This window comes from Papio anubis, chromosome 4, assembly GCF_008728515.1.
Source record: "Papio anubis isolate 15944 chromosome 4, Panubis1.0, whole genome shotgun sequence".
Taxonomy (NCBI): Eukaryota; Metazoa; Chordata; class Mammalia; order Primates; family Cercopithecidae; genus Papio; species Papio anubis.
The window spans coordinates 89,864,918-89,888,448 of record NC_044979.1 but is presented as its reverse complement, the minus strand read 5'-3'; the positions used below and the strand labels follow the sequence as shown (position 1 = coordinate 89,888,448).

Below are 23,531 nucleotides of genomic sequence, written 5' to 3'. Positions count from 1 at the left end.
TTGTTTTAATAATGCCTGTTCTAATGCATACACGTCTCTTGAATTTGGATGAGAATATATGATCCCAGCTCAGTTGGATCTAGCTATGCATCCTAGAACGTGTGGTCACGCTCCTAGAGGAAAGCAAGGGTCTGCGGCTGGAAAGGAACAAAATCACCCTGGAGATGCGGCCCCAGTCAACTGCTTCTTCGCCCTCCGACACGGAAGGCGATAGGCTATAATAGCCAGGAGTGGACATTCCTTGTAAGCAGGCTTGAATCTAGCTCTCCTAGACAGGGGAGTTCCTTGATGAAGGGCCTTGAGAGTCCTAGTGACATTAGGAATCTGGCTTTTTCCACCCCTCTCCGTCTTTCTTTGCTCACTGCTCCCCCTACCCCGCGTACAAGCCAAAGAAAGTTTTTCTCAGAATGAGCCTGCGTTGACGTAGGCATCGCCTCCCCTCTCCGCTGGATAGAAGCCCAGAAAGGAGCCACGGGGAGAAGCGGAGGTAGGGGTCGCCCGGATTCCTGTTGCTGCGGTCCGGGGGCGGGGCGGATCAAAGGCCAGCCAAGAGTATTGGTCCTGGATCTACAAATACATCAGGCTTTTTCTTCCTCCGTCAACCTCCTAAATCCCAATGAGGTCATAGCAATGAGAGAGAATCAGCTGGAGAGAGAGGGGGAGGAAGAAGACGACGACGAGGGAGAAGAAACCCAGACGGAAAGAGGCCATCAGACAAGGTCGCTTTTTCTGGTGACATAGCAACTGCAAGGAGTGTGGTGCTGAATATCATCCGCCCGCTCTGCCTGGGGATCCAGAGACTTGCAGAAGCACTTTGCATTGCCACGAAAACAAAGGCGAGACGAAAGGGAGAGGGAGAGACAAGCTCGGAGCAGTTCCCTTTGGGTCTCCGGGAAGCAAAGCTCCTCTCCTCGGCAATGAAACAGAAGGGACCGTGTGAAAGGGTCTGGTAGGCTGAGGAGGGGGCGGGTTTCCCTGCGGAGATTTGGGACGCGACAGAACTCTGGACAGCGCCTGGGGAGCAGGGCTCGGAGCTCCCTTGGTTACTCCAGGTTTCCGGCTCCTTAAAAGACCTGGTGCAATCTTCGCACCACCGAACCGAACCCAGGAAGATCCTTCTACGATCCCTATCTGAACGTGCCAGGGGGTGGAGCAGCTCCTTTGCCTCTGGTTCAGCCAGGGAAGGTCTTCGTTTCTGGAAATCCAGCCCTTGTGGATAATGCCTCGCTCTTGAAGAAAAGTTTTGGGATCTGGTAGGGGGTGGAGGGGTAAGGAGGATAGTGGAAGAAAAAAAGATAGATGGTTGGTTTCTCTCCCTGATCTGGAAGGAAGATGACCGAGGAAAGATGTGCACCAGCGGTCAGATTATCGGGAGCCTCTTGGTGCTTTCCGTGCTGGAGATAGGGCTGGGGGTGTCCAGTGTGGCCGTGGGGGCAGTCAGCTTCAGCCTGGCCCTCCGAGAGCACAAGCCGCAACTCGGAGACTCGTCCCCGGTATGGAGCGGGGTGTGTGTACGTTGAGCCATTTCACTCTCTCTTTACCTCCTTACGGTGATGGTCAGGGTGCGCGCATTAGTCACTCCCTCCCTGGGAAACAAAATCGTAAATCTCTGGCTTGCATGTAGGTTCATGCTGACAGGCTATGCTTCTTTACATTGTCCTTTATTCATTTTTATTTATTTTTTTCCTTACTTGGGCTAAAGACTAAATTAAATGGCTTTGTTTAAAGGTGGGGGTGGGGGATTAGTTTCCACTGGCTGATTCTGCAAAGGGCTGCTCTGCCCAGTGGTGCTGTTCGGGAGGCGGGGGGAAGGGGGGTGTCACACCTGTCAAGGGCAGGCTCACTTAATCTTTTCTTCCTTCTACAAGGAAAATCAAAATAAGAGTGTTTCATCATTTTTCCGTATCAGGGAACAAGCAGAAATAGTTATGCATTTATCACTGGGCAATAACGCCCAAGGTACACCAAAGGCAATACCAATAACAAAAAGAGAAATGTGGTGTGAGTGTGAAAGGAAGTTTGTGGGTGCATTTCATTCCAGAAAACATTGCTCTTAATTTTCCTGTGCTACATTTCTGATATTTCACCTCTGAAAACTCTTTTGTAAGTTCTAGACAGTAAGTTAGAAAAACAACTGGTAAGATGCGTAACAACATTCTAATTGGAGAATAATTCTGCTCACAGAGTACCAAACTGCTCAAAGAAACTGTCATAGTTATCTCTAGGTCAGAAGTTGGATTCAACAAGCTTCTTTTGCATTAGGGTGAATCTCCAAGAAAGCCTTAGAAACCCATTTCTTCCACCAATAATCAATAAAATAACTCAGCACCATTCCTAATGTGAATCTAATTGTGAAAACCAGTTTTTTCCTTCCTTCAAGCTACATGGCTTTCATATTTACTACCAAGACTATAAAGATGAATCAGAGCACTGTCTTAAAATACTACTCCATAGTGGAGGAAACAAAATGGTACATCAGTAACTTTGCCAGCAATGAGAAATTAGAGTGTGATTTCAGAGAGATACAGAGGCAAAAAAGGGGGAGAAAGATTGGGGTGGTCAATGAAATATCCACAAAAGAAGTATTATTTTATTCTTGATCTTGGAAGTTTATCAGGACTTAGAATTGACGTACTGCAGTGTTAACTAATGCTTCACAGTGTAAGATCTGAGGCCATACTACCTGGTTGCAAATCCCAGATCTACCACTTACTTAGCTGGGTGGCTAGCCAAAGTTTCCTTATCTATAAAATGGGGTCGTTAAAAGGAACAAATTAAATACAGTTGGCCCTCCCTATTCATAGGGGATTGGTTCCAGAGCGCTGTTGGTTACCAAAATCTGAGGATGCTGATGTCCCTTATGTAAAATAGTGCAGTATTTGCATATAACCTAGGCACATCTTCCGATACATCTTACATCATCTCTAGATTACTTACAATACCTAAAATAATGTAAATGCTATGTAAATAGTTGTTATACTATATTTCCTTTGTATTATTGTTATTGTTGTATTTTTTTTTCCAAATATTTTCAATCAGAGGTTGGTTTGTATTCATGGATGCAGGACCTGGGAATACAAAGGGCTGACTGTAATGTTCTTAGTAAAGTGAATGGAATGTAGTAAGCACTGAGTAAATATGAGCAGCTAATACTGAATGCACAGACTGGCAGTGGAGGGCGTGAGAAAAGACAGTCTTTCAAGAAGCATAGATGAAGGCAAAAAACTGGGACAGGTTGGGTTGTGGTCCAGGAAGAGTAGGCTCTTCTATTTTTCTGGGGCTTAGGTGTGTAAGAAGAAGATAAGAATAGAAAAAATGATTGGGGCCAGACCATAGGACACTGTGTACCAGTTGGAGGCAACAGATTCACTTCCTCATATTTCGAGTAATAATAATAACACCCATTCTTACTTCCCCTTCCCAAAGCGATACTGAGGAAATGCAGAAGCTAGACAGAAAATTATTCATCTCTTTGCTAAATTATGAATTAAAAATCTGGATTATTTATGAATGCCAAATAAGATTTTACAATAATTAACCTGTCACAATACACATAGTCTACAATCAAACTACATTTTGATTATTGTTGTAAAACTCCTTTCAACACATTAATATCATTACTATAAGGTTTCTGAATTAAATTTAAAAGGCAGTGGAAATAAAAGCTTCACTATAAAAGGATTATTTTTATACAGAGAGACCCTAAAATTGTAAGCTTTTTATCTAGGACAAGTGCACTAAGGATTTAAGCCACTGCTGCATTTTGATTATTTGGCCCGGAACACAGAAATCCAAAAAAAAAAAAAAAAAAAGAGGTAGCTTAAAAGTAAAGATAAGGGCTTAAAATGTATAAGATGGATGCTTACACAGATTATTTCAAGGCACTATTTCATCTGATTAATCAGGCAGGGATGCTTCCTGTGATAAATTTTTAAAATATGGGCAATTAGAAGGAAAAATCAGTTGACTATAATTTCATAAAGAACGAAAGCTATAGGTGTCATTATAGCATTTTTGTTTCTTCTTGATTCTTTGTTATAGCTGATATGGTCATCTACAATGAAAGCATAAAATTAGAGGCATAAGTGTTAGATAACAATTAATAAACATTGAATAATATGCTTTGGAAAAGATATAGTCATGTGAATTACAACTGATGTAAAAGATTTATAGACAGGAAGTTAAATGCACAGAGTTCTGTTTCCAAGTTGCTGTGTGAAAGTCACTCTTCTCAGCCTCCAGTGCATCATCTATAATGGGAATGGACTGGGTTTAGCAGCACACAGATTTATAAATCCCTGAGAATTGTATTGCTGTAGGTTGAGATTTGGAAATCTAGAGATTTAAATGGTGGTATCCAGAACAAAATATGATGCTAAGTTGTATTTTATATATATTATGCTAAAATTCCATCCGTCTATTAACATATCTGATATCTTATAAAACTTAATTTATTAAACAAACTTTTCTAAGCCTAGTTCTCCCATGTGTAAACCACAAGGTAGTATTTTTAAATATTTAAAAGTTTTCTTATCTAAATCATTTAATATTTACAGGTTTTATTGCTTATTTTACTGGAGCATATTTGATTTATACATTATATCTTTATCTGCTTAAAAAATCTGATGTTTTGCTTCAGCAAAATTTACAGCATAAACAATGCACATACCTTTTCTGTAGACTCTTGGTTTACCATGGCAACAACTCAGCCAATTGTAGGATTTTGTTGAAACTCACCTCTGTACATTCTGATCTATATTATAGTAATCCAAATGAGGTGCTGTATATAAATTATAGCTGCTCCAAAGTATTATTTTTAATATTTAAGCTTTTAAAATTTATTTAATAAAAAAGAAATAAAGTGAAAGAAACCTCTCAGTTACTGCAAATGTACACAATTTGAAGCTAGTGTGTCTCTAACCAGGTAATATATCATTTTTTCTTCCAGATCAAGTACTTAACAAAAGGGATTCATATCCTTTGGCATAAGATGAAAATGCTGCTCCTATGGCCCCCAAAAAATTACAAACATATTTTTATGCCCAATTTTATAATTAACTTAAATTATACAAGTAATTTCTAAATACATTCAAAATGTTTTTCAAAGTTATAACTAAAGTCCTCTTCCCTACTCCCTTATCAAAATTAGACACCATTATATTCTTATAGTTTCACAGATATTTCTCCATGAAGAAAAAATAGTTTTGATCTGGGCATATAAACCAATTTTCATCAAATTTTTGCAGGTAAAGAATCTCTTTCTTATATGATTTATACTCTCATTCTCAAATGCTGCTGATTGTCCACTGGGCATAAGCAGTTGGATGATTGACAATCAGATAAGTTAGGCAAGCCAAACTACTGGGAAATATAGGTATTATTTAGGGGGCCATACCGTGCATCAAAAGAGATGTAAATATGTGTTCACTTCCGGTGTTGATAATGGTATAATAGAAAATATGGTGAGTTTTGTCACATTTTTATTTATTTGACGAATTTCTCATAGTCTAGATTCTGTTCACATGTAAATGGCACATACTGGAATTTCTATCCAAAGTCCATGACGAAATCTACTTTGAGATTTTTGTTCTTATTCAAGGGTATAACTGGTCTTGAAGTCTTTGTCCTAGAAACATTAAGAGATAACTAATAATATTTGCATCAGTCACCTACTAATTGACAGTTTGCTTGATAGAAACATCTGAACAAAGTCAAACCTTTTAATTTGGACATTTTTGCCTAAAATATCTTAGTTGGGTCTCTGTGTTGACTTAATTATGAGCTGGATTATCCAATGTGTACTTTGAATAGAACCAAACTATCTAACTTTTTTGTATATTCATTTGGTCTTCACGCAACAATTAATCATACTGGTAGATTAATACAATCTGAAATGTCTCTCTTTGGCTTCAATAAAAGCTATAATAGATTTTCGTGTGTGTGTGTGTGTGTGTGTGTGTGTGCAAGTGCAAATTTAAACAGAGTTCAAAATAAAAATATATATAATATATGAGATACATATATGATACATATGTATAATCCTATATATGATATATATATAATCCTATGTATATCTCATATATATATATATGATCCTATTCACGTAAATGGAATTTCTGTACCTAAATAACTAGGTCCAGCATTGGTCTAAATATTTAAATTTGTCTTAGTAATCTAGAGAAATTTTCTTGTGGCCACTCTACAGATAGATGTTTCAACATGCAAAATGGACAGTGCCTTGATAATTAGACTCTCATTGAGCATATTTCTAGAAAAGAGAAAGAGAGAAGCTGTGTGACAACTTTCCTCTGTAATGTACAAAGCCATGCAGTCCTTTAACTGCAGATCTAATCTATGCATACTTCATTAAAATTAGATGACAATCAGATTAGATTCATACATCTCACTCAGTATAACTGTGTCAGTGGAAACGTTTTATTTCTTCACCAAATCAGTCTCGTTATTCCTAAAAGGAGGAAAATATTAGCTCCTATTTCATGGAGTTCTTGTGAATCTCAAAAAACAATGTTTCTAAAGCTGCTAGTTCTGGGCCTGGCATAGAGTTAGGGATCAGTGAGCATCAGCTGCTGCTTTCTCTCCGCTGGCTGGTGGTGTTCCTTGCCTGCCTGGGACTTAGAGTCCACTAATGGTGCTCTGGCTCTCAATATTTCTCCCACACCTTTCATCAAACCTAGTTCGACCCATTCTTTTTGTTTTCGTTGTTCCTGTACAGTATGTATCTAGTTAGGTTTTGATTTAATTAGGATAATTACATTAGCAACTATGAAAATGTACCAAAATATCTATATTAGAAAACTCTTGTAATATTTAGTTTAAAACCAAATGAGAAAACATAAAACACTTTCTTTGTTTTTCTTTTGGAGTGAGAGAGGGTGGTAGAAACTCTATCATAAAGATATTTGGTAATCAGATTAATAAGACAATTATATAAATTAGACAAATTGAATAGTGTGAATATGGTGACCATTATTTATGCCATAAAACAAAGTATTCAAAAAGCACTTAGAACTATGTAAATACTTTTTGAAAAGTCAAAGTACAAATTAACACATCTAATAGATACTTAATATCTTAGATATTTAGTAAATAAAGATACTTAACATCTTAGAAACTTGAACTGCCTGAAGAGTAGCTCTACAAGCCATGTTTATTACATGATGTATTATTCACAGATACCTCAATTAAATACCTAGATTTCAGCAATGACTATTATAACCTTAACTGGTGCCCATGATTTATTAGTACCAATAGTAAAACTCCCAAGAAGCAATTCTAAGTTCCATTAGTTTGTAATCTATTGTTAAATATTGAATAAAACTATGTGGTCAAGGCAAAAAGAAAATATTAATGGTTAAATAAATAGATCAGCTTGGGAGATAGAGTGCCCTGATCTATTTATCCTGTAGAAATAATGCTAGACATGATTTATTAATAGTTAACTAATGTCCAGATGCTTCCATATGTACTATTATTTCTAATTTTAACAACTTTGTGAAAATGTGGTATTTTATAAAGTTTAAGTAGAAAAAGGAACTTACCTAGGGTCCATTGTTATTTAATCAGCTGAGTCAGTACTTTAAGTCAGAGCAATATTGTTTCAAAGTCTGTACTTTTTCTATTGTGTTGTGTGGAACTTTGGAAATTTTCATGAAAAAGCCTTTCACTGAGGCCCGACCTCATTATTTGCTCCCCATCCTTGAATATATGTACCAGGCAGGATACCTTAAAGGCTGAGTCCCAATCATTCCTTTTATCTATTTTCCAGAAGAGACTAGCAAGTCAATCAATCAACAAGCACAACCCCCACGTTACCAGAATTTTGCATCTAAGATATTGGACCTAAATTGTTCCTGCCATCAAGGCTTAAGACTTAGTGTTAAATTATGAATCTCAAACTATCCTTAAATATTATAAGGGCTAGTCAGTATAGCACATGACAACAAATTTAAACAGAGTTCAAAATAAAAGGTATAAGCAAGAGATCACTTTCTCTTCATCTAAGCCTTGGAGACAGAATAGGTTTCCAGTGGGCAGAGAAGGAAAGGTGTGCAAAGCAAAACTATTAACATTCGTACAGTCATGGAGAAGAGGTAAAGGCAATAAAATGGAGTTTTTGTGGGGCACTGAGGATATCAGCCTTGTTAGGGCAAGATATGTTCATGTAAAAACTGCGAAATGAAGATCTGTCTCTTCTAAATAAGATGGTACCAGTCTTGAAAAGGTACTGAAAGAATGGCAAGACTAGTCTGCTCTTGATACCCTACTAGGCTTGGAGAGCTCTATTGGGTAGAACTTGACAATCATGAAGTCAAGGCAGTTAAGCCCAGGCAATGCTGCTCAATTTCCAGGCAAAATGCCAGCTGGGTTCTGAGATGTACATCCTGGATCAAAAGAAAGACTTGAGGAAATCCTTGAAATTGAGAAAATGTGAATTTACCATCGCAAATCTAACCACATTTTCAAATGTCATTCCTGTTGATGGTAGATTTTTAAACTTGTAAATTTCTTATGTTCAGTGAATCTCACAGCTGGCTGGCATATAAAAACAGAAATTTGTGCATTTAAGTGGAGATGTCGGCATAATACAAAGAAATGAGAATAGGTTTGGGAGCTATTAAGATCTGGGTTCATATTCTACCTCTAGCACTTTTTTATTGTTTAGGCTTGAGTGAGTTACATTATCTCACAGAACAATCAGTTAATTCATCTGCAAAATACAAATACCACCACTTATCTCATGGAGTTGTTCTAAAAATTAAATGTGATAGTTATATTAAAGTATTCAATATACACATTAGATATTTACTAACCATGTCTGATCCACAACAATGGGATGCATGTTTTGGTCCCTTTTCTGGAAAATCTATAATCTGCGTGTGGTTTCTATTTGTCATTTATAGACATATTTTATTTTTATACATTTATGAACAGGATCTTCTTGTAAGACCATTGATTAAATTGACCTTGGACTCTAGGCTTGCTAACATTTAGGTCATATACCCTGTCTTAGAAACTGTTTACTCTACATAACTGATTTTGTTCCCTAGTAATAGTTGTGATTTGCTGTGCATGTTCCAGAGTTCCAGGAATAATTGTTTTAGGTCAATGTTGGAATAACAAAGTATGATTTTTGTTTATTCTACTAAACAGAGACGTATGTTTGATTTTCTTGTTATATTTGGCAGGGTTTTTTGAATTCTTAGTTGCCTTCTTTTTTAATTTGTACCCTGCCAATTATTTTTCCATATGGATCATTATGTTAATAACAGCAATGGCAGCTTATATTTATAATAAACCATATTGCCTAAGAAATCCAACTGCTCTCATTACACCATTTATCCCAGCAGATAAATTTCTTCACTTAAGGGATGAGAGACTAAAGGATTTAGGATTTAGTGATTTAAGATCAGAAAGTGAAACCAGTAACAGAACTAGGATAAAAATCAAAATCACCTAAAGAGAGAAATATGTGTAGGAGTCTGTGTGTGCACACCCAGGCACAGAGAAGGTAAAAAGATAAGCAATTCCTAAAAAAAAGTTGGTAATTGTCATTAATATACAATTTAAGCTGCATTTTTAGGCTGCTATTACCCTGACGTGGGGCCAAGTTCCCAATGCCATGACCTTCTGTGCAGCTATGTTTGTTTCCATAACTGGCTAGCTTTCAGAAACCACCACGCATGTTGGATGAACATTCATCTGTTGTGTTGGCAATTCTTGGGAAGAGCATAACTTCCATTCTTTAATCCCCTAGGGTCATTGGCTATTTTCAAATATGTAAGAACAGGTCACAAATCAGACTCAAAGCTAGTACAACTCAAGGGAGCAATTTTTTTTCTTTCTCCTTCACTAAATTCATCATCTACATTTTAAATCCTATTACAGTTTCCACATGTTTCAAGTTGTGAGCTTTTTACTTGAATGTTGTCCTAGGCTATATCCAAGTACATTTTAGTCATATTTGATATGAAAGAATCTTAAGCATAAAATATAAGCAAAATCATGTAAATTGGAGTAACCTACATTAATATAAAACTATTTTAAGTGACATAAATACACTTATTAAATTGTTATGAACTATATAATACAGAGGTTCTGCACAAGTATATAAAAAGTTTAAGCTACTGCAGTAACTAGAAAATTATTGATAACATTATCCATACATTGATGCTTAATATTAATCACATTCCTTTTTGCTACCCTCTAGAAGTAATCACTATTATAAAGGCTTATATGAATTTAATTTTAAAATTTATTTATTATATTTGACTAAGATAATAAAAAGTTTAACTCCAAAGAGAAACTCTTCTGAATTTTTTTTACTATTATCTATGAGATGGGTTTTCTTTTGTTTTAAGAGCCTATGTGAATAATGACTATAACTCAGATTTATTTAGAAAAAATGACATTTAAATATACTGCAAATTCAAAGTTCCCCTTATATAAAATTCACAAGTTTGGTTATGATTTTTCTGTCACTTTTGAAGCAGAAACAGCTCTAACACCTAAAAGCCTTATTTATTTAGCATGCTCAAAATATTCAAGAGATCATTTTTTAAAAAAGAAAAAACTATCACAAAACAGAATTGGAACAGAACACAATGCATAATGCATTAAAAACAAGAAAGATTCATTACATGAACACTGAGGGGGAGATGTGAAGAAATTGCATTCTGAGAATTAAGGCTGATTTGTTCGGTGCACTGAAAGATTTGGGTCCTGGGCCAGTTTGAAGTTTCTGAGATTTTTTTGGACTTGGATTTATTTAGAAGTGTGTGCATGCTTGTTAGCTACATGCCATGTCTGGTGATTTCTTCTGAAGTTTATTCTTAAGTTCATCTTTCCTTCAGTTACTTCAGTCTCTGAAAATGTTTCTGTCACTATCTGATGTGCATCTTCATTTAACACCATGAAACTATTCTTTCCATCTCTCTCTTGAGTGCTTCTGGTTTAATTTCTGTTTGCTGTGGTTGTATCTTATCTCACCTGGTCTGCTAAGCCACCAAGATGGCTGGTGTTAATGGAGGAACGCCTTATCACATAAACTTGTCTGTTGTACATTTTATCATCTTGGGATTTTATTTTTCTATGAAGTTGATCATATGTGTGAGAGGTTATGTCTCTTTTGATAAAAGATGTACATTACCCTTTTCCAGTTAAACTGATGGTGAAATTTTCTGTAGTGGAAGAAACATGGTATATGGAACTATATTCCTTACATTATTTCAGTCCTTCATTATAGTTTAAAAAATAAGAAATTAGTTTGAGTTTAAGGAAAAAAGAACATTGCATAATTAGCAGGGTTTTCCATGGACTAAGAAAAGAAAGAAATATAAATAGGAAGATGGAAAGTGGCTTCTTTTGAAGATGTACACTACGCTAAAATTGCAGAAGAACTGGGAGAGGGGAATGCTGAAAGCCAAGACCACCGAGAAGATCTGTAAATCTAATAAAGGCAAGGAAGGTCCAGGGACCTGGATTGTGAGCCCAGGGAGTGGGACCCGCAGGGATTAGGCTTCTGAAGATGGGGCCAAGTCAGTGTTGAGGTCAATGGCAATAACACTTGATGGGCCTTAATTCTGTAGTCCACACTGGGTTGGGATGAGACAAAAAGGGAAAAGACAGCGTGGTGTGGAAGAAAGCTCTGCGGGACTCCAGGAGCGCAAGCTTCTGTTGTCACTCTCATGAGCCACCCGCTTACTTTCCTTGGTTCTCTTTCTTGTTAGATTTAGTGAACAAATATTGATTCCATGGCTACTGTGTTCTATATTGTGATTTTGGTCCTGAGAGTCTAGCAGTAAATAAAATAACCATAATCTCTGATCTTCTGATGCTTAATTCAAAAAGAAATATAGACAATGACTAAATAATACACTAATTAAAATTAAAGACTGTGCTATGTTAAACAGGAAAATAGGCTGGGTGCAGTGGCTCACGCCTATAATCCCAGAATTTTGGGAGGCCGAGGCAGGCAGATCGCTTGAGGTTGGGGGTTTGAGACCAGCCTGGCCAACATGATGAAACCTCATCTCTACTAAAAATACAAAAATTAGCTGGGCATGGTGGCACATGTCTGTAATCCCAGCTACTTGGGAGACTGAGGCAGGAGAATCACTTGAACCCAGGAGGCAGAGGTTGCAGTGAGCCGAGAACATGCCACTGCCCTCCAGCCTGGGCAACAGAGCGAGACTCCATCTCAAAAAAAAAAAAAAAAAAAAAAGGAAAATATATAGGCTTATGAAGAATATAAAATAACTTTATTAACATTGGGGAAATCAAGAAAGCACCTCTAAGAAAGCAATATTTTCTCAAGAATGATGAGGCATTAACCAGACATACAGAGGGAAGAGCATTGTTTCATGCAGAGGAATAGCATGAGTAAAGATGCTGAGATAGGAAAGCTTTGGTGTGTTCAAGAAACTGAATGAAGTCCAGGGTGACTGAAGTATGACCTGAGGAGGAGGAGGTAGAAGGCATTGGGTGAGATAACGAGGTAAACAGGGGTAAAAATTAGAACTTTATATACATGCTACAACATTTAGATTTTTCCCTAATTATAAAAGGATCTATTGAAAGCATTTGAGCAGGAAATGGACAAGATTATAAACGTCATTCTGGTTTTCAGTTTAGAAAATGTATTGATGTCACACAGGAAGTCACAGGTGTAGTTAGGAGGCTATTAAGATGTATGATACAATGGTTACTGCAGTGAAAGTGGAGGTGGTAAAACACAAAAGCACAGATATTTACTTGATAAGACTTTGTGTTTTGTGTTCAATTTTATGCCATTATAGAAGGGATATATTAAGAATAACTACCAGATTTTGAGATCAAACAAATGATAGAATCGAGTTTCTGTTTACTTTTTTGAGAAGTAGATTATTAGAAAAGAGAAAAACTCTGTGTGCATGTGTGTGTGTGCGTGCATGTGTGTGCGTGCATGTGTGTGTGTCCGGTGTAGGATGGGAGATCAAGAATCTGTTTGTGACCTGTGAAAGTAGATGTAGGATGGGAGATCAAGAATCTGTTTGTGACCTGTGAAAGTAGAGATGCTTGTGAGATATCAAAATGGAGAGATGCTGTGGACTGTCAGATAAATAGGTCTAGAGTTCAGAAGAAAAGGCTGTGCTAGAAATATCAGTGTGGGAGTAATTAGTAAATACAAAATATTTTTAAGGTCATATGTTTGGTTGAAACCACCCAAATAAAGCTTTTAGTTACTACAATATTTAGAGGCTGGATAGAAATGAGGAACCAGAAAAAAGGTACTGAGAAGTTTGGCCAGAGAGAGATGCTGAGGACCAGAAGAGTGGTGTAAGAAGAGACCAAAGGAGAGATTTCCTTGTAAGATAAAGGCTGAAAGGTGGTGGTTATTGTTTGCTTTTGCAAGAGTAGCTGAAGTAAGGTAACAGGAATATAAGTCAGGCTAAAGTGTGCTGAAAATATAATGGGAAATAAGAATCTAGAAATTGTAAACAAGAGGCTTAGTGGCGAAGGGAGATGGGTTCTGTATAGAGATAGAGCAATAGACTTTGGAGTCAAGGAAATTTTCTATTTTTAGGGGAGATTTTAGAACATGTTTACGTGCCAATGTGAATAACGGGGTACAAAGAGATAAATATGTAAAGAGAAAAAGTCTTTAAGAGCTAAAGGGGGAGTTTTTTTGTTAAGTCTCGTCTTTGTCTATTGTATAAACAGAGAGAGCAAGTCAAGTATGAGTGAAGATGCAGGCTAAAGCATGAGGAAGTCAAGTATGAGTGAAGATGCACATTAAATGGCCAATGCAGAGAGGAGTCTTGGACAGCTTCTGCCTTTTTGTGTAGGCTGAGACTCTAGCAGTCAATAGCTGAGGGTAAACAAGACATAGAATTCTGAGTATGTGGGCACTGAAAGCATCATTAAAATGTTTTCTCTTCCTATTGGTTGAGAATTATAATTGAGTCATGCAACGAACTAGAGATTTAGAAATAACTTATTCTAAATTCATCATTTCACAAATAAGTAAACTTAAGTCCAGAGAATCAGGCTAGCTGTAGAACTAGGACCAGAGTCCAAATCACCTATTTTTTTATTCAAACATTATTTCTACAGATGACTCAAAATATTAACTATCCTTGAAATAATCTTTCAACCAAAAGGAAAATGCAGTTATCCGGCCACTACCCAAAACTAAACAGAAATGATCCCAAATTATTGGCAGTGCTAAATCATAATGGAAATATAATTAGCATGTTAACAGATTTCAGGGGTTTTTACCTGTTCAGAAGTTTCAAAGAAATGGCTTTCTATACCAATTTTGGCATGTTTTCCATGGTGCTTTTCCAGACCAACTGAGAAATGGAAGCTAATTTTTAGAAGTTAATATTTTCCAAACCCACAAGAGTTATTGATCAATTTGGATAAGTAAGTGAATTGCCTTCAAGAAGGTATTTTAAAAACAGAGTCCAAAGCTCATTTATCAAGCAGTGAACATTCAAAACTTCGGACTGGAAATGTCAAAGTCATTTGGCTATTAATGTTTGCTATCTGAGCATTTTCTTTTTAATTCAAACATATAGGAATCAAAATTTATAAATTTACTACACCATTTGCCTGGAGTTCTTAGTAAAACAACATGCATATATATAAAAAGAGCTTCATCCAACACTATATTAAAAGATAAATGCCTTTTAATCATGGTATATGTTTAAAAAGGTAACCTTTTTAATGCTTTTATTTTTAACCATGGATACAGTGAAGCATATTTATTAGTGATAGGGTGGGCTGTTTTCTAATACAAAAGTAAGAAACTAAAATATCGTTATAAAAGACAAGCAATATTAATTAATTTTATATGCCAATCACTTATAATTAAAGTAAAATATTTTCTCAAAGGATCAGTTATTTTGGAGGAAAAAAAGGAGTAACTTTAACTCATGATTTTGCTAATGTCTTTTCAGCTCCAGCCAAGCTATCTCATTAAACCTCTTAGACCCTCAGACCTTCAGACTAGTCTTTTAGAGAGAGACATGAGGGTTTATAAAATACTAAGACGAAGGCATTGGCCAGACGTTGTGGTTCATACTTGTAATTCCAGCACTTTGGGAGGCCAAGGCGGGTGGATCAATTGAGGTCAGGCGTTCAAGACTAGCCTGGCCAAAATGGTGAAACCCCATCTCAACTAAAAATACAAAAAGAAAAAAAAAAATAGCTGGGCATGGTGATGCGCACCTATAGTCCCAGCTGCCTGGGTGGCTGAGGTGAGAGAATCGCTTGAACCTCGGAGGTGGAGGTTGCAGTGAGCCAAGATTGTGTCACTGTACTCCAGCCTGGGTGACAAAGTGAGACTTCATCTCAAAAAAAAAAAAAAAGAAAAAAAGTATTCACTGCAATATAAGATGCAAGTGTTGGAGGTATTACGCTATAGGTTATCAGAAAACTTATGCAGGTAAAAAGTAAACTGCCTTAGAGCTAATCTAGGAAAACATTGTATTTTCTGAGTGACAAGATATTTGGGAAGAAACTTGTCTTTTCTTGACTTGTAGCCATAGTGCATCATCTAGACTTGCACGGTCAAATGTAGTAGCCACTAGCCACATGTGGCTATTGAGCACCTGAAATGTGGCTAGTCTGAATTAAGATGTGCTGCACACTATTCACAATAGCAAAGCCCTGGAATTAACCTAATTGCCCATCAATGATGGACTGGATAAAGAAAATGTGATACATATATACCTGGGATACTATGCAGATGTAAAAAGGAACAAGATCATGTCTTTTGCAGGACATGGATGGAACTGGAGGCCATTATCCTCAGCAAACTAACACAGGAACAGAAAACCAAATACCACATGTTCTCACTTATAAGTGAGCTAATGTCTTTTAATAAGAGCTTTTAATAAGAGCTCACTTTAAAGTGAAATACTAAGACATTAGCTCACTTGTAAGAGAGCTAAATGATAAGAACATATGGACTCATAGAGGGAAACAACACACACTGGGGCCTTTCAGAGGGTGGAAGGTGGGAGGAGGGAGAGGATCAGGAAAAATAACTAACCAGTCTAGGCTTAAGATTTGGTTGAGGAAAATAATTTGAACCACAAGCAACCATGACACAAGTTTACTCATATAACGAACCTGCAGATGTACCCCTGCACATGTAACTTTTAAAATAAAAGTTTAGAAAACAAAGATGGGCTGCAGGTAAAAAATACACACTAGATTTCAAAGACTGAGTATGGAAAAGAGAATGTAAAATGTCTCAAGTCGTTTTATGTTGATTTCATGGAAAAATGATGATACTTTTTATAGCTTAAATAAACTATATTATTGAAATTAATTCCCCCTTTTGATCTTTTAATGTAACTACTAAAAAGTATAGTTATATATGTCATTTGCATTGTGGCTTACATTAGATTGCTATTGCATAGCTTTTGCATGAATACATTTTTTTGATCAAAAGAAATGAGTCAAGAAACTTCATTTTTTAAAATATATATAGAGAGGCTCACTCTGTCTTCCAGGCTGGAGTCTGGAGTGCAGTGGCACAATCTTGGCTCACTGCAACCTCTGCCCACCAGGTTCAAGTGATTCTTGTACCTCAGCCTCCCGAGTAGCTGGGATTACAGGCATATGTCAGCATGCCTGGTTAATTTTTATATTTTTAGTGGAGACAGGGTTTTGCCATGTTGGCCAGGCTGGTCTCAAACCACTGGCCACAAGTGATCTGCCTGCCTCAGCCTCCCAAAGTGCTGGAATATAGGCATGAGCCACCACGCCTGACCTTATGTTTTGTTTTGCTAAGACATTAACTAGAGATGAGGAAAGTCTTTAAGACAATTTGTGTTATTTTTTTGGCATAGTCATAAACTGGAAAGGCAGAGTTGGCTTATTTGCCTTGTAGAGACACCAGAAACAGGTGTTACAGTACAGCATTTCCCAAAATAAACCGCTAAATTACTTGTACCCATGACACAGAACTTTCAATCTTATTTTTTTACGAGTAAAACCAAAGTCTCTCTGTTACTTTTTATTCGTGGGATTTCAAGTATAGTATAATCTGGCAAGTACCAAAAGTGTTCCAGGCAAGGGAAGACTATTTCCCACTTCTCCCACCGAACTGAAATTCATTCACTCATCGATTTATTCATCATCGAATATTCACTGAAATTTTTGTATGCGCAGGTCTCATGTTAGTGATAAAGGTTGAATATATATTTTAATAGCATTCTACCAGAAGGAGTTTAAAACCTTTTGCAATGACAGATATATAATTAATAATTACCAGAAAGTATGATCAGTGCATCAGTGTTAAAATATGCTTTAAAACAATATTTTGTTAGATTTTAACTAAGAATAAGTAGAAAGGTTAAAGAAAGCATCACAAGTAAAGTTAATAATTGTACTGAACCTTGATGTTCAAAAAGAAATTTTACCCATGGAAGGAGGAAAATAAATATTTATTAACACCTGCCATGTACTATAACCCAAGATTGAGCACTTTCACATGAATTGTCCCTTTAAGACCATAATTACATGATATTAACATTAGTCTCCTTATTCTTATAAAAAGAATGGAGAGAATCATTTCATTATAAATAATATGTGCTGTATCAGCTGTGATTTTCATCACGGTAGACTCCGAAGAAATGCCTGCTAAAAATGAGTGGGAAAAAAACATGGTTACATAGATTAGTGATCAAAAAATGTCAGAGCTGGAGGAGATTCACAATTCTATCTGATCCAAGTCCCTCTTTTTAAAGATGAAGCCCAGAGAATTAATTGACTTGCTTAAGGTAAATAAATAACAAAGGAGGACAGAATTGCCACCTAGAGGTTCTGTTCTGAATTGCAGAACTTTCTTTTTTTCTTTTTTCTTTTTTTTTAATCGTTCGTGGCCACAAGTAGTTAGTTGACAAGCTTTTAGCCCATAACGACAGAGGACAATTTCATCAAAACCTGCACTCTGATAACAACACACTTCAAACCATGCTCATGATTTATTGCAAGCTTTCAGCTTACTTGTAAGATTCCTGCCTGTATTCTACTGATTAGAGCTGTAATTATATTAACATTTAATCATATTCTCTCTTTGGAAATTCTGATGATTTTTTTCACCTGCTGTCCTTAATATTTTTTTTAACAGGACTGATATTATCACGGTACTTTTGGTAATACAAAGCTTCAATATATACTGGACCCTAGAGCTCTCTAGTGAATCAATTTGACACATAATTATGGGGCTAACATTAAATTAAGCAATTGGCTGAGAATTTGAAGATAAATAATACAATGGACTCTGGATCCAAGGGCTTTAGAGTTGTTAGCAGAAATATACTTGCAAACAATAATAGATAGCGAGCACTTGAATTCTTCCAAGTGACTTTTACCTACAATTTCATTTAACATTTACAGCTATTCTATGAGGCGTACACTGTTATGCATCTCAGTAAAGAGGAAACTGTGGAAAAATAAGTAACTTTCTGAAAGCCACACAGCCAGAAAATGGTAGAGCCATGATGCAAACCCAGTCACTATGACTTCAGAGTAGTCATTCTTTATCCCTAGGCTACACTACCTCCAACTCAATCCACATAAATATAGTTCAATACACAATTAAGTGTATGCAAATCCTGTGGATGCACAAGGAAGGTGAAGAGGGTCACAGATGACTTCAAGAAAGATGTGCCTCCGGTGGCAAACCTGGAAAAACGAAGTAGGGAGAGCTTGAAAAGAGAGGAGGAGAGATATTCCAAACTCGTGGAGGCAAGGCCTATGAGAGCTTGAGAATGGCAAAGAGACTGTTGGTTTCCAAGCACAGAATGCACAGAAAGAAGGGAGCTTGAAGAGGTAGGCTTGGTCCAACTATGAGGAACCTGAGTATTAGACTATAGGATTTGAAGCCTGCTTCTTTAGAAATGGACAGGTACAAAAAGTGTTTTAAAAGGTTTTGAGGATAAGGGTGACTAGAATCAATTTATTTTAAGAATAATCACCTAGGGAGTAGTGTGAAGAATTAGAGGCAGGGGGATTACGTATGCTTTTAATATTAAAATTAAGACTCTGAATGAAGGGAACACCAGGAGCAATGGAATTATGTGGAAAACTATGGAGGCAGATTCGGCAAGACTTCATGCGAGTCAGGCTTTTAAAAACATGGGTTGAAAAGATTGGCAATTAAGTCTGACTTTCTGCCTGGGTTAAAGAGAATGAACGTGTACTGAGATCAGAAAAACAAAAATGAAGGCAGGTTTGGGAAGGGGTAAGAAAATGAGTTTAGATAAGTTGTACCCCTTTGATTTATTCTGAGTGGGAGTAGGGTGCTGGTGGTCGTTATAACATAGAATAAAAAAGAGACTTCTCTTTAATGTGCTTAAAGTGTAGTAACAGAGATAATAAACATATAACTATCTATAATACGAGTCAAAATGTAATAAGCCGCATAAAAAAGGCATTATGAGAATTAAGGAAAAAAGATGGAATTATATCTGAACAGAGAATTTCAGATGGACCCTGCAGAATAGTAAGAATAACACTGTCCAAGAAGAGAAGTGGAATATGCAAAAAGAGATAAACTGAGAGTGTACAGAATAATTTAAGTGCACTTTGGCTGTAGAAGATTCACAGTAGACCAGTCGGTAAATTGGGCTGGAACCATCCATTTGGGCCCTGATGCCAGCACAAGAAATTTGAAGAGACATTGATTTTTAAAATTGAATGAAAAGGCTGGACAGGTGGCTCATGCTTGTAATCTCAGCACTTTGGGAGGCTGAGGCGGGTGGATCACCAGGTCAGGAGTTCGAGACCAGCCTGACCAACATATTGAAACCCTGTCTCTACTAAAAATACAAAAATTAGCCAGGCATAGTGGTGTGCGCCTGGAGTCCCAGGTACTCGGGAGGCTGAGGCAGGAGAATCGCTTGAATCTGGGAGGTGGAGGTTGCAGTGAGCCAAGATCAGGCCACTGCACTTCAGCCTGGGTGACAGAGTGAGACTCTGTCTCAATAATAATAATAATAATTACAAATACTTAAAATTAAATAAAAAAAATTTGAACGAAAAAATAAGGCACTAATAAGGCGCTAAAAATTATGCTAGGAATGAACTTAGAGTGAGTGATATTAGAGAAACTAAAGGCAGGGGGACTTGCTCAAAAGCCCTTAAATAATCCAGTTAAGGGCTGGTGAGGCCTTGAATAAAAGAATAAGTTCACTATGGATATAAAAGTAATGGCACACAGTAATTTAATCTGATGAAAATGACATAGGAAGTGAGGGGAATCAATAGGGTCTTTGAGTTTTGAGAGAACAGTAATAAGAGTAATAGACATAGGAAAAGTGGTGAGTGGAAACAGAATTGAGATTCATGTTTTGAGTCTGAAGCTGACAATGTAAGTCTAGATCTCTTTCATTAACTGCTGTGCATCTGGCTATGTGCACACTGAATTGCAAAATGATTGTAGGCTGAGCTAATACTAGACATAAGCTTTTATGATGACCAACATTTTGTGTTATTCTTTAGTTTCTTGGAGCATCAGCCCAATCTGAACATAACATTTTGCTTTACAACATGACATTCAGAGACAATTATGATTGGTAGCATTTCAAAGACTTCCCTTGGATTAAATAGAAATTAATACACAATTATTTTCCAGAAGACAGTCCACTTACAATCCTTGAAATCTTGTTAATCGTAGCTTAGTGTACTGGGCCAGAGGTTGCAGAGAATAACGGTACTCAAATCCCTGAGTATATATATTGGTGTGATGTAGGAAAATCTGCTTCCATGGATGAGGAAACATGAGTATTCTGAAGCAAACATACATACAGTTTTGGTACAAGGGAAGATTCTGTAAATAAGAAAAATAAAAGTATAAAATATTCTTCATAATTCTGTTAGGAATTCTGACACTGGTCTGTACCCATCAGATGCTTAAAAATTATAAAATTTTAATAATTATTATTAACAGCTCCATTTATTTATAGTTTATTGGACATTAGAAATATACCAAAAATATCATAAGCATTATCACATTAATATTTTTAACAGCACTTTTAGATAAGTATCAGCATACTTGCAGGAGTACATCCATTTTACCAATGGGAAAATTGAGAGTCAGAGACTTTAATTAGCTGCTATAAGTCCCACTTGTGTGTGACACAGCCAAATTTACAGCATATGTCTGTCTGACACCAGAGTCTGTACTCTTAACCATTGTGTCGTACTTCGCTGGTTTCTTTTAAGCCTTGGTTCTAAACAGCAGTGCTGGTTTTATATTCCAGACCTTCGCGGACAGCACCTGTCAATTAACCTTTCCCAGAGTGAAAAATGTCCTGGAGCATAAATACGGTTCCACTAGTGCTTCAGAAACTGGCAGCTCAACATGAAAAGCCATTGCAGATACCTTTCTCCCCTGTATAGTCGCATTCTGTTAGCAGATGCAGAATCATCATGCTATCTATCTTGTCAAGGGGAATGAATCATTTTCTCTTCCAATATTTGTATTTCTTCTTCATGTGGTTTAGCAGAAAAACAATGCCACTCTGCATCTTCCTATTTCTGCTCTAACAAGAAATATGTAAAATAAAAATAATCATGACATCCTTTTTTTTCTAATCAGAGAGTCTTTCTATTCTTTCCTCAGAAATGAGGGAAAAACGTTGAATGCATTACATTTTTAACCATTCCTCTTAACTTGGTCCACATATTACAGTTACTCCTTTACGGATACCTTTGGAAACAAAACACTTTTCAAGGAAATAGCACTGGGGAATTACAACTTTTAAAACAAATATTTTAAAAAACATAATATATGATCGTTCTTTTTCAGATATTCTAAAATTATATTTTTGGTGTAGATTGTGCAAGATGCACTCTATTTCTGAAGGAATGATGTTATTTTTATTGAGTTCTGTAAAAGGATAGAACTGCCTGCAAAGGAAATAAATTGCATAATGAATGGTACTTGTTTATAGACTGCTAAGCATTGTAGACCCCATATATTTTAATCTCTGTTGTCCTATTTGGGAGCAGATAATGGCCTGGTCTCGGTAAAGAGCAGCAGAGGACCACTGCTTAAAAGTATTTACAACCCCAGAGCAACTTTTCACCAGCTTAAGGCTGACATGTGTTAAGAAGTTCTTGTGAGATACAAATATCTGTAAGGACATAATGATGATTAAAGACTTCAACTACTTGGAAATTTGCTAAAAAGAATCCTCTTCTGGCTAACAGAAAAAGGTCTTCCAATTTATTTATTTGCACTATAGTTGCATTTTTAACTGCCAAATAATAATTGCATATATTTATGGCTACAATGTGATGTTTTGGTAGTTTTGATATAAGCTTACATTGTGGTGTGATTAAATCAAACTAATTAAGATATCCATCACTTTGCATACTTATCTTTTTGCCTGTGTGACGAGAACATTTAACATCTACTCTTTTAGAGTAATAGGAAGGTTTGCTGACTCTTAAAGAGAGAGAAAGACAACAGAATGTTTAGGAGAGAGTGATCATGAAAATGGCTGAGAAGCCAGGGCATGTTTTTCCTAGGGGAAGACCCAGGGCTAATGGTGCTCTTGTCTTAATGTGTAGACAATGGGTAGACATGGTGGGGATAAAATCTTCAGGTGTAATGAAAGAAAGAACTTTCTAACAATGAAAGTCATTTAGAATGAAAAAGGCTGCCTTTGTTGATGGAAGAGATTGATCCTAAACTGTGAAAACTTGTCAAGCAAGGAATGTGAGTAGTATAGTTATGCCAGGCAAGTTATGATGTATAACTCACTGACACTCTAATTTCCACTACAGCAGGCTGAGCTTAGCCTCAATATGTAGGAGAATTGTTTGTGAGTGTTTTGTATTTGGAGGTAGGAATTGTGAGTAAGGGAAATAAAGGAGAGAACAAAAATAGATGAGAAAAATCTGGAGGAGTCGTTGATGAAAACAAGGCTAACTTACAAAAAGCCTTGTTCTTTTCTAGCATTGAAAGAGATGATGAATAGGTTCATTTGTTTCACTATGGTAACCATTTTATTATCTATATGTATCCCATAACATCATGTTGTATACATTTAAATATACACAATAAAAATTTTTTTTTAAAAAAAACAGAACTTTCCAGGACATTTAGCATCGCTCTGGGTTATTACCAAGGGTTTCCGACATGCACACAAAGCAAGATGAAGGTGTTTTCTCACTTGGATACTAATTTTGTGAATGCAAATCCCAACCACTTTATAGGTTGTGTATTAAATGGATGCCTTTTGGGGAATCTGTGACTTACTTCAAATGAATAATTCACATAGTAGGATTTTAAGCCAAGTGCGGGAAATATTTTCATTGGCTCTTTCCATATCACATGTTATAAGCAGGTCTTCCTCCACTTCTAAGAAGGGTGGCATCTCTTGGTTTATTTTTATCTTGTTCATATATTAACTCCTATAAATGTAAAAGCCATAGACCAATGGCCTAAATAAAGTTATCAGGACAAATTTCTGGAAATATTATACTTTGTATCCTATTTTTTT

The 23,531-nt window shown here is 36.5% G+C and overlaps 1 protein-coding gene across 4 annotated transcripts in view; it reads left to right on the top strand.

Annotated features, from left to right (window-relative positions):
* Positions 1-436: 436 nt before the first annotated feature.
* Positions 437-23,531, top strand: part of TMEM196 (transmembrane protein 196) — a 51,336-nt gene continuing 28,241 nt past the window's right edge. For 2 of the 4 annotated variants that reach the window (XM_009203273.4, XM_009203270.4), the window contains exon 1: positions 437-1,511. In XM_009203273.4, the coding sequence (XP_009201537.1) occupies positions 1,347-1,511 (165 nt within the window). In that variant the 5' untranslated portion in view covers positions 437-1,346. The remainder of the gene's footprint in view (positions 1,512-23,531) is intronic. The other 2 variants (XM_009203272.4, XM_003896229.4) reach the window with 2 other exon arrangements.